Below are 12,705 nucleotides of genomic sequence, written 5' to 3'. Positions count from 1 at the left end.
CGAAAAAGATGCGCTAGACCCCCAGACGGCGTTCGTTCATTCGGGCCGAGCGTTCGAGCCTCTCCCTGTGTGTTCGACAGGTAGAGAGTTTTCACGCTCACCGGTCAGTGAGAATACTTCCATGTTTACTGCCTCGGCTGGCTATTTTCATGAGCAGCCGAGGCGTCGCTCCGTCAGTGTGTGTGATACCAACGCTCGGCCTTTAGCTAAAAGGAGCAGGCCTATGGTGTCTGATATCCACACTTCATCTCACAACGTGCACCAGTCGCATGGTTTTCGCCTGGCCGCTTTGTGTGATGTTGGCGCGAAAGCACTGCCCGCCTCTCATGTCCCGTCTAGTCGGTCTGCGAAAGACGGCACCTTGACAGATCATGCAAATGAGAAGGCGGGGCTTCCCGCATTGCAACACTCCGCCGTTTTCTCTCAATGGGATGAGCAACGGCGGCTTGTTAGCAATGCGGACGGTGTCGGCTCACTTCCTCTTTTTGTGAATGAAGTGCTTCTTGACAGGAATGCCATTCATCCTCGCGCTGTTCAGGGACATGGAACTCCCAATGGGGATTTTTCATCTCCCTTTCGAGGGTGGCCCGCCTTGGGCCAGGACAGCAGAGTTTCTCAGCTGTCCGGTGGCGGTCAGGGCCAAATTGAACTATGGCAGGTTCCTCGATCTGTTCCCGCGATCTCCGGCACAACCTCTTTCCAACCGCTTCACAGTCTGGCAGGAGAGATGTCTCCTGGACAGCTGGTTGCAGCGTGTTCTACGGGAAGGGTATCTCATTCAGTTTTGTTGCCCCCCACCGCCCTTCACGGGCGTAGTGGAGACAGTGATACCGCGTCCCGCTCAGGCTGCCGCTCTGTCAGCAGAGATTGCAGAACTGATGGCGAAGGGAGCGGTAACTGTGGTCCCGTCAGACCAGAGGGACGAGGGATTTTATTCCCGCTACTTCCTCGTGCCAAAGAAGACGGGGGGCGTGAGGCCAATTTTGGACCTCCGCCTTTTCAACAAAACGGTGGCGAATCTGAAGTTCCATATGCTTACGGTGCGACAAATGCTGGAGGCATTCCTTCCCGGCGATTTTTGCACCAGCATAGACCTCAAGGACGCTTACTTCCACATACCGATAGCTCATCGGCATCGGAAGTTTTTGCGTTTCGCCTACCTGGGTGTGGCGTACGAATATACCAGACTCCCGTTTGGATATGCGCTCGCCCCCAGAACCTTCTCCAATTGTGTGGAGGCGGCGTTGAGGCCACTGCGCCGGCAGGGCATCAGGATCCTGGCGTACCTGGACGACCTGCTGGTACTGGCTCCGTCGCCTTTGTTGGCTCTGATGCATACCGCCACGGTGGTGCGGCATCTCACCGACCTGGGGTTTGCAATCAACTGGGAGAAGAGTGCTCTGTGGCCGGCCCGTCAGATTGTTTACCTAGGTATCAGTCTGGACACGAGCGCCATGAGAGCACGGCTATCCGATTCAAGGAGGGAAACACTGGAGAAGAGTCTCAGCGTTTGCCGTCCTTCTCGAAAGATCGCGGTTCTGTCGATCATGCGCCTTCTGGGTCTCATGGCAGCCGCCCATGTGGTAGTGTCACTGGGCCTTCTTCACATGAGGTGCGTGCAGAGATGGTTCGCGCGGCTTCGTCTGGACCCTGTGAGGCACAGACGGCGCCTTGTGCGGATGCCGGGGTCGTTGTCAGCAGACCTCGACTATTGGAGGGACCGGCGCGTAATAGCGCACGGTGTTCCAATAGGCAGGGTGTCGGCTCATGTCGCTGTCTTCACAGACGCGTCTCTTAGCGGCTGGGGTGGTACATGTCTGTCCCAGGCCGTAGGTGGTTTGTGGGCCGTCGGAGAACGGCGCCACATCAACCTCCTGGAGTTGGAGACGGTGCTACTGGCATTGCGCCACTTTGTACACCTGGTACAGGGGCGCGATGTGCTGGTGCGGTCAGACAACCAGACCACAGTAGCTTACATCAACCGACAAGGGGGAGTCCGCTCGCCAGCGCTTCACCGTCTGGCGGTAACGCTGTGGCGATGGGCTCATGTCAATCTCCAGCGGCACATTGCCGGCCGTCTGAACGTCGGGGCGCACCTGATGTCTCGGGGCGGGCCTCACCCGGACGAGTGGAGCCTACATCCTCGGATAGTGGCTCAGCTCTGGACCCGGTTCGGCAGAGCAGGGGTGGATCTCTTTGCTTCGAGAGAGAACGCGAAGTGTCCCCTCTGGTTCTCTCTGAGACAGCAGGACCAGCCTCCGCTGGGCGTGGATGCGTTCGTGCATGCCCCCTGGCCGGGGGCGCTGCTGTATGCTTTCCCGCCAATGGGGCTGATTTTACCATTGTTGGCCAGGGTGCGGTCAGAGGGTGCATCGGTAATACTGATAGCGCCGGACCGCCACTGGGCGAGATGGTATGCAGAAGTGATGGCCATGACTACTGTAGAACCGTGGCACATCCCTCATTGGCCGAACGCTCTGTCCCAGGCGGAGGGCTCAATTTGCGCACCTCCAGTCTTGGGACGGCCGCTAGTGGCCTGGCTCTTGAACGGCGGAGATTGTCTGATAGGGGACTCTCTCCGGCCGTGATCTGTACAATTCAGAGCGCGCGCGCGGCTTCCACTGCCTTGGTTTACTCTGGCAAATGGGCTGCTTTTGCGCGTTGGTGTGAGGAAAGGGACTTCGCTCCCGAGTCATGCTCGGTCGAGGCGATTTTGGAATTCCTTCAGCACCTGATGGATCATGGTGGCGGTTTGGCAGCATCCACTATCAAGGTGTATGCGTGTGCTATTTCCACATGCCATGAGGGGTTCGCCAAAACTACGGTTTTCGGGCATCCCCTGGTTAAACGCTTCCTGGCCGGCACGCGCCGTCTTCGCCCTGTGCGTAAGGCTGCGGCGCCGCCTTGGGATTTGCTCTTGGTTCTGGATGCGCTATGTAAAGCGCCGTTCGAACCAATGGAGCGGATATCTCTCAAGTGGCTATCGATTAAGACCGCGCTGCTCCTTGCTCTGACGTCGGGCAAGCGGGTCAGTGATCTGAGGGCGTTGACAGTTTTTCTCATCACGGGTGATGGGAGCAAAGCTGTGTTGCGCACGGATCCATCTTTCGTTCCGAAGGTGGTCCGGGGCGCCTATAGAGCACAGGATTTGGAGCTGGGAGCCTTCTATCCTCCACCTCATGCGAGCGAGGAAGAGGCCCGCCTGCATTTGTTGTGTCCTGTGCGTGCGTTGACGTGTTACGTCCAGCGCACGGCTGCGGTCCGCACCACCGCCCAGTTGTTGGTTTGCCACGGCCCAGGGAAGGTGGGTTCTCCGTTGTCGAAACAGCGTCTCTCCCATTGGATCTGTGAGGGCATCGCTCAGTCTTACGTGACTGCGGGTCGTCCTCTGCCTGGTGCTGTTCGGGCACACTCCACAAGGGGTGTGGCCACGTCAGTTGCCCTGTTCAATGGTGTGTCAGTGGAGGACATCTGTGCGGCGGCGACTTGGTCGTCCCCGTCTCCTTTTGTCCGTTATTACCTTTTATCCATGTCCTCTGTCTCTGTGGCGTCATCTGTGCTAAACACAGCCGCCGGTGCGAGCCAGCGTTAGACAGGATTTTTCATGTAGGTGTTCGGCTCGAGTCGCCGGGTCTTCTGTGAAAGAGTCAGAATTGACCACGGCAGGTCTCGCCGCTACTGGAGAACCGGTTTGAGCCGCGGGGTCTTTTCCTGCTAGGAAAGCAGACGTGACTCACTCAGGTCTCACCGGTTCAGCTAAGGTAGGAGCAGGCCCGTCTAGTGACGTTCCGCTCCTGTTTATGTGTGAGGCTGGGACGGTCTTGTTACGGAGTAACCGCTTGGTCCAGCTCTCGCCCCACGTACCTCTCCTTGCCCTCGGCTGTGATAGACTGAGTGTGGCGGGGTGGGGCCAGTGCTTGGGTCGGATCAACTGTTAGTATGGTCTCGCCTTGGAGCCCTGGCTTGTGTCCTGACTGGTTTTTCCCTTACTGGGGCCAGCAAGAGTGTATGGTGCGGTCGTGTAGCTCCGCTTATGCCAATAGGAGCTAGCCCTGTGGGGCGGAGCTCCACGAAATAGAACGATGGTTACGTATTGTAACCCTAGTTCTATGAGTGGAGCGGAGCCCCACAGGGAACAGACTTGCTGACCCCGCAGTCTGCTCGCTGAAAATTTCGGTTAGGAGCAGATGTGCGGGCGTAGCCCGCTTATACAGTGGTGCACCGGACCTGGTTGGACACAGGTGCGTGTATGTTTTTTTCTTCAGTCAATGTAGCTAGCTGGGTTTCGCTAGCCAATAGGAGCTAGCCCTGTGGGGCTCCCCTCCACTCATAGAACTAGGGTTACAATACGTAACCATCGTTCTATTTCGTGGAGCTCCGCCCCACAGTGATAGCTCCTATTGGCTTGTGAAACCTAGCCAGCTACAATTGACTGAAGAAAATCACCCAACCAGGTCCGGTGCAACCCCAAACCCTTGTCTTCTCATTGTAACATCTTAAAAATTAAGCTGTCCATTGTCCAGAACTAATTTTTACGCTTAGGGTATGTGCACACTATGGGTATTTTTAAAATACGCTGCGGATTTCGGCAGCTTATTTTCCATTAAAAGCTATGGGAAAAAATCAAAATGCGGGCGGATATTGAAATGCGCTGACATGACAGTAAAAGCCAAAAAGTTGCGAAGTGCAAGTATATAATGTAACGCTTGGTTACAAGATAAAACGTAAGGTACAATGTATCGAACTGACACAGACCTGGTTTCTATGCTGTTGAACTTGTACTGTAAGTACTGTACTAGTGTTAGCTAGCCTCATATTAGCTCACTTGCTATGTCTTATTGTATGTTGAAATTGCTTGATGTTTGGCTGTGTTAGCTGTGAATGCATGAGGATGCATGTAATCTAGCTAGCTTGGGCTATGTTCCCTAGCTAAGCTGCTGGTAGTGTAGTAACTTTTTAGACTGATTGCTAGCGAGTTAACGACTGATGAAGTGTAATGAAAGGCCACGAGACTGAAGACGACCTGGACTCTTTTGTACTGTAGTTAGCCTAATGTTAGCTGACTAGCTATCTCTTATGTTAGAATCACTTGATGTTTGGCTGTGTTAGCTATGAATGTAGGAGGATGCAATCTAGCTGGCCTCTTTTATAACGTCAGTTAGCCTAAGCTGGCTAGCTATCTCTTATGTTGTTAGAATTGCTTGACGTTTGGCTGTGTTAGCTATGAATGTCTGACGATGCATGCTAGTGACTATATTGCGTGTGTTAGGCTGATGTTTCCTTGCTAGTGTAACTTAGTGGAGTTAGAGTTGGTGATCTGACAAAGTGTTGACAGAGATTATGGGGAATTGAGTTAGTTTCATTAGGTAATCATTGCAGCACTAGTTGGCTAGCCACACGATAGGATTGTCAGGAGCATTGTACAGCATTGTATGACTAGTTGGCTAGCCACACGGATTATCAGGAACCAGGAAGTGCAGCATTGTATGATTTGAAACTACCGCATTTGGAGATGGATGCATACACGTGTGTAATGTTGCAAGTTGGGCCAACGAGGCTGTCAGTAGACCGACATTAGTTGTGGCAATCACATACATTATATCTGGGAATATACTAACTAGGCCCTTTTATTTCAGCTATCAAGTGTTCTCTGTTGTCTCATGTGGGTGTTTGGGGACCGGTTTCACAAATGCAGGCATGCAGCTGTGCTGAACAAGCATAGTATTTACCCTTTTACGACAGCTGTGCAAAGGTGAACCTGTAGGGGGCGCCAAATCGCAAAAATACCACATCCTACGTTGGGGTGCTTTAATAAAAAAATGTTGTCACTGATAAACACTGATAAGCTCTATAACTCAAAGTGAAGAAAGAAAAGTGTAATTTTCCTAAATTAATCACAAATAAAAAACAGAAAATAATTTATTCTGAATGATGAAGTATTGACCCCCCCCCACCCCTCCCCCAGAGTTAATAGGCTACTTGATCAAAACATCTTTGCAGCAATTATAGCTGTGCGTCTGTTTGGGTAGGTCTCAATCAGCTGTGCACATCTGGACGCAGCGATTGTCACCCATTCCTCTTTGCAGAACTCCTCTCAACCTCCATCAAGTTGGATGGGTGCCATCGGTGAACAGCAATTTTAAGTCTAGCCACAGATTCTCAATTGGATTGTGGTCTGGGCTTGGACTGAGCCATTCCAAGATATTGACTCTTTTAAGCCACTCCACTGTGGCTTTGCTAGATGTTTGGGTCATTGTCCTGCTGGATGTTTGGGTCATTGTCCTGCTGGATGTTTGGGTCATTGTCCTGCTGGATGTTTGGGTCATTGTCCTGCTGGATGTTTGGGTCATTGTCCTGCTGGATGTTTGGGTCATTGTCCTGCTGGATGTTTGGGTCATTGTCCTGCTGGATGTTGGAGTCATTGTCCTGCAGGATGTTTGGGTCATTGTCCTGCTGGATGTTTGGGTCATTGTCCTGCTGGATGTTTAGGTCATTGTCCTGCTGGATGTTTGGGTCATTGTCCTGCTGGATGTTTGGGTCATTGTCCTGCTGCATGTTTGGGTCATTGTCCTGCTGGATGTTTGGGTCATTGTCCTGCTGGATGTTTGGGTCATTGTCCTGTTGGATGTTTGGGTCATTGTCCTGCTGGATGTTTGGGTCATTGTCCTGCTGGATGTTCTCCCAGGTCCCAGCTCTCTTGCAGACTGCAGCAGGGTTTCCTCCAGTGTTCCTCCATTCAGGGACTCAGTTCAAGTCAAGTCAGATGTATTTATCACATACACATCATACAGGTAAAATATGCAGTGAAATGTAATTTCTAGCTCTCGACGTGAAAGCAGCAATACCTAAACATTTTTACGGAATTTCAAAATAAAGGTGACTTTAAAGTTCACATTACAGTAAAACGTTCAATTTGACAGCTACTACTACTACTACTACTACTACTTCGGTTTTTACAGCTGTTTGGTCGAATGGAATTTTTGGATCTCAGGTTCTACTGTAGATCATTAGATAGAAAGTTCATGTTCTTGCGTTTTAGGGTAAGAATGTGCTTATAGTCTTACTATTAAAACATATGTTTGTGCTCTGTATTGTATTTTCTTTTTTTGCTCCATAACTGGCTCTTGGATCACGTTGGATGTTTATATCAGTCTTTTCAAAAGGAATGCAGCGATCAGTGTTCATGACTAACCAGACTTGATGGCTGAGATCTGTATCAACTGTTGTGGAACCGTTATAGCCTGAGATCAATTATCTACTTAATTGAGCTCATATACTTTGAGGTTCAAACTTGAAGAGTTACTCAAACTCTCTTCCTAGAACATCCCTCAGAACTTCATACAAAGTCAGGGTCCTGTATGTGTGTTTGTGTGAGATTGAATCTGCCCAGTGTGTGTGTGTGTGTGTGTGTGTGTGTGTGTGTGCGTGTGCGTGTATTTGCATGTTTTTTGTTGGAGCTGCACTACTGGGAGCAATACAGTGTTCAACCAGCCGTGACCCCTGACAAACACAGCCAGCCACTCATTGCATCTCACCAACACATCTTCTTCCAACACAAAGAGAGATCAGGCCAGATCTCCAAACAGCACATTCTTCGCACTCAACATGTGGACATTTTCATGTGATTCTGTCAACAGCAGTACCACAGCATGGAGACCTGTCTTAAGATGGCCTGGTCTGGTGTCTCTCCGCCCGTGAGCCAAGCCTCTCTCAGACCAGAGGTGTCTGGGTGATCTCACCGCTGTCACTCGTATAATGAGGTGGGCAGAAGCGCAGGTCCCAGGTGGCGTGTGGCCTGGCCCTGACCACACCCGCTCATCTCTCCTCTGAGAGAGAGACCACACCCGCTCATCTCTCCTCTGAGAAAGAGATCACAGGACTGGCCTCAGCATGTGGTGGTCAATGGTTTTAAATCCAAAAACATGGTCTTAAACACTGAAGTCCCTCAGGGCTGTGTCTTATCCCCCATTTTATTCTCCATCTATACAAACAACATAAAGTGCAACAGCAATGACATTTCACTTTTTAAATATGCAGTTGATATGGCCCTGGTTGCCCACGTCAAGGATGAGAACTCCCTGTCTGCATACCTCCAGCAGGTAGACACCTTGGTGTCTTGGATAGAGGAGAGCTCTTTGGAGCTGAACATCTCCATGACAAAGGAGCTGTGCTGTGGGGGGAGGTGGACATCTGATTCCCCCCACCCTCTTTTTGAGCCCCTGAGGCTAAATGGGCAGGCCGTGGAGCAGGGAGAAACCTTCCAGAACCAGCCTTCTGTCACCACAGACAAAGTTTTCTGAATCTGAATCTCATCTCTCCTCTGAGAGAACAGCCGCTCATCTCTCCTCTGAGAGAACACCCACTCATCTCTCCTCTGAGACAGTGAGAACACCCGCTCATCTCTCCTCTGAGACAGTGAGAACACCCGCTCATCTCTCCTCTGAGACAGAGAGAACACCCGCTCATCTCTCCTCTGAGACAGTGAGAACACCCGCTCATCTCTCCTCTGAGACAGAGAGAACACCCGCTCATCTCTCCTCTGAGACAGAGAGAACACCCGCTCATCTCTCCTCTGAGACAGAGAGAACACCCGTTCATCTCTCCTCTGAGACAGAGAGAACACCCGCTCATCTCTCCTCTGAGACAGAGAGAACACCCGCTCATCTCTCCTCTGAGCTGATAGAGATAACACCCGCTCATCTCTCCTCAGAGAGAACACCCGCTCATCTCTCCTCTGAGACAGAACACCCGCTCATCTCTCCTCTGAGACAGAGAGAACACCCGCTCATCTCTCCTCTGAGACAGAGAGAACACCCGCTCATCTCTCCTCTGAGCTGATAGAGAGAACACCCGCTCATCTCTCCTCTGAGACAGAGAGAACACCCGCTCATCTCTCCTCTGAGAGAACACCCGCTCATCTCTCCTCTGAGACAGAGAGAACACCCGCTCATCTCTCCTCTTAGAGAACACCCGCTCATCTCTCCTCTGAGACAGAGAGAACACCCGCTCATCTCTCCTCTGAGCTGATAGAGAGCTCTGCTTCGTCTGCCACTCTCCCCTGCACTCTCTGTCTGCCAGAGGATTCCATTCCATTCAAGGCCCCCCACACACACACAGCCCCATCCCCAGCTTAGCACCCCCCTCCCCCCCCCCCCCCCAAGAAAAACATTTACTGAAACCACCCAACGTGCTGCTGTCACATCCGTTCAGAGATGACACAACACAGCCAGCGCTCCTCTGAACTCCCAGACACACACAGCCTTAAGCATGTTGAGAGAAAATAATCAGACAAGTAAACAAGTCACTTTCCCCTCAAACACGTACAACATGACTATCAGAGGCTTATATACAAAAGACGTGAGTTTCTGATGGTCAAATGGTCATTGTCTTCCTGATACCTTGGACTCACCCAGGTCAATTACAAAAACAAACAAACAAAAAATCTGGGGGGGATTTTTTTTCTGAATTTATGAATCGATCAATAATGGTAAATGGTACAATTGTGATTCTTACATGAATGGATTTGTCCCATCACCTCTACAGGAGGACTGACTATTGACCAGCACACTGCTGACACAGGAGATGCCCTGTGACTCTGAATATGGACAGGTATCTACAGTGCATCCAGGAAGTACTCATAGCTCTTCATTGTCTATCTACAGACAATACACCATAATGACTAAGTGATTTTTTTGCAAATGTATTTTTAAAAAACTGAACATGTACATAAGTATTCACACCCATAACTCAATACTTTGTCTATGGGATTGGTTTGGGGAGGGAGCGTTCCCGAGGCACCTTTGGCAGTGATCAAAACAGCCTCAAACCTTCTTGCGTATGATGCTACAAGCTTGGCACACCTGTATTTGGGGTATTTCTCCCACTCTTCTCTGCAGATCCTCTCAAGCTCTGTCAGTTTAGATGGGGAGCGTCACTGCACAGCTATTTTCAGATCTCTCCAGAGATGTTCAATCAGGTTCAAGTCTGGGCTCTGGCTGGGCCACTCAAGGACATTCACAGACTTGTCCCAAAGCCACTCCTTCATTGTCTTGGCTGTGTGCTTAGGGTCGTTATCCTGTTGGAAGGTAAACCTTCGCCCCAGTCTGAGGTCCTGAGCTCTCTGGAGCAGGTTTTCATCAAGGATTCCACTGTTCATCTTTCCCTCAATCCTGACTAGTCTCCCAGTTCCTGCCATTGAAAAACATCCCCACAGCATGATGCCACCACCATGCTTCACCGTAGGGATGGTATTGGCCAGGTGATGAGCGGTGCCTGGTTTCCTCAAGACCAAAGAGTTCAATCTTGGTTTCATCAGACCAGAGAATTTTGTTTCTCATAGTCTGAGAGTCCTTTAGGTGCCTTTTGGCAAACTCCAAGCAGGCTGTCATGTGCCTTTTACTGAGGAGAGGTTTCCGTCTGGCCACTCTACCATAAAGGCCTGATTGGTGGAGTGCTGCAGAGATGGTTGTCCTTCTGGAAGGTTTTCAGATGTCCACAGATGAACACTGGAGCTCTGTCAGAGTGACCGTCTGGTTCTTTGTCACCTCCCTGACCAAGGCCCTTCTCCCAAGATTACTCAGTTTGGCCGGGCGGCCAGCTCTAGGAAGGGTCCTAGTGGTTCCAAACTTCTTCCATTAGCTGGTGCCCCGTCTTCAAAGCTACTTCCAGGGTTTACGAATCACAGGGTTTACGAATTACGTCTGATGCTGCGTTCCATTTGTATCGGAGCTCAGGATTTGGTGCCCGGAACGGCGTTCCATCCCAGTTGAATGTGTTCCAGAAACAAAACGCAATACCCCCATTTTTGCCCCATCTTTGTAGTTCTCGGCAAGTTAGCTATTGTTAGCCATTGTTAGCAATACTATGTTATTTTATGGAGACATCAGACAGACATCACGTCTTGACCCAACATCAGTTACTGAGATAGATACGTAGATATGTGTTCGTAATAATTAAATTACATCCAGATACAGAAAAAGAATAAGGTAATAATAACAATAAAACATTATTTTTATACCACCTTTCATACAGATAAATTCAGCTCAAATTGCTTTACAACAGAGAATTTCAATTAAAGAATGTGAAATTTAATGATGCAATGATCAGGCTTGTCTTCATTCGTAGACTATAGGAGAAATACACTGTGAGCCAAGCCTGCTAAATCTGCTCAAATACACCACCTGGCGGTGGTGCATCACTAAAACGAAATAATACCTGTCTGAAATCCCATGAGATTTCCAACAGGATTTCCCTGCCAAATACCGTGATGGTGAAATGCTGCAGGATGGATAATTTCCAGCTTCCCCCAACTGTACATGAGTTTATATGTCTGAACCTGAATTTTAGTTCATATACAGTAAATTTGAACCTCTTTTAATTTAACCATCTTTGCAGTAAAATTGTTTTGTAAAAGAAATCCATATGGGAGAGATGAGGAAAGACATTCCTGTGTTGTGTTCTAGCTCTGGGAGCAGTACTTCAAAAACCACAGCCCATTCTGGCTATTTGCCACTAGGCTATAGGGAGATGTTGCCAAGGAGAGTCGACCAAATCCAACACACCAAGTGTGTGAAGCAAGCAGTTGTCTGACCCAATTCAAAGACTACCCCCTCCTGTCCCCGTGTGTTGTGCAAAGGGAGCTCTCACCTCTGTGCTTGTGGTAGGACAGCTCCCTGTTGGTGACCCTGAGCCACCTCTTTTTGAAGTTCTTCTTGCCGATCCGTTTCCTTCCCTGGGCCCTCTTCTGCACCTCCCTGGGGAGACATTCACACAAGACGGATCAGAACCCAACATGGAAAACTCTGTCCTCCGATGGTACTGTACGACCCTAGGAGCATCCCCACTCACCCCTCCTTCAGAACCATCTAATGGTACGACCCTAGGAGCATCCCCACTCACCCCTCCTTCAGAACCATCTAATGGTATGACCCTAGGAGCATCCCCACTCACCCCTCCTTCAGAACCATCTAATGGTATGACCCTAGGAGCATCCCCACTCACTCCTCCTTCAGAACTATCTAATGGTATGACCCTACGAGCAGAGTCACTCACCCCTCCTTCAGAGCCATCTAATGGTATGACCCTAGCAGCACCCCCACTCACCCCTCCTGCAGAACCATCTAATGGTACGACCCTACGAGCAGAGTCACCCACCCCTCCTTCAGAACCATCTAATGGTATGACCCTAGGAGCATCCCCACTCACCCCTCCTTCAGAACCATCTAATGGTATGACCCTAGGAGCATCCCCACTCACCCCTCCTTCAGAACCATCTAATGGTATGACCCTAGGAGCAGAGCCACTCACCCCTCCTTCAGAACCATCTAATGGTATGACCCTAGGAGCATCCCCACTCACCCCTCCTTCAGAACCATCTAATGGTATGACCCTAGGAGCATCCCCACTCACCTCTCCTTCAGAACCATCTAATGGTATGACCCTAGGAGCACCCCCACTCACCCCTCCTTCAGAACCATCTAATGGTATGACCCTAGGAGCACCCCCACTCACCCCTCCTTCAGAACCATCTAATGGTATGACCCTAGGAGCACCCCCACTCACCCCTCCTTCAGAACCATCTAATGGTATGACCCTAGGAGCATCCCCACTCACCCCTCCTTCAGAACCATCTAATGGTATGACCCTAGGAGCACCCCCACTCACCCCTCCTTCAGAACCATCTAATGGTATGACCCTAGGAGCATC

The 12,705-nt window shown here is 50.3% G+C and overlaps 1 protein-coding gene across 1 annotated transcript in view; it reads right to left on the bottom strand.

The window, feature by feature from the left end:
* The window catches only part of rasa2 (RAS p21 protein activator 2), a 75,128-nt gene that overhangs the window by 10,790 nt on the left and 51,633 nt on the right, over window positions 1-12,705 (bottom strand). Inside the window, exon 19 of the mRNA XM_084449156.1 lies at window positions 11,647-11,753. Coding sequence (XP_084305282.1) covers window positions 11,647-11,753 — 107 coding nt within the window. The remainder of the gene's footprint in view (window positions 1-11,646; window positions 11,754-12,705) is intronic.

The sequence above is a fragment of the Borostomias antarcticus genome (genome assembly GCF_949987555.1).
Source record: "Borostomias antarcticus genome assembly, chromosome: 1".
NCBI classification, from domain to species: Eukaryota; Metazoa; Chordata; class Actinopteri; order Stomiiformes; family Stomiidae; genus Borostomias; species Borostomias antarcticus.
Note: the sequence above shows the minus strand (reverse complement) of the source record. Positions and strands in the feature narration are given on the sequence as shown.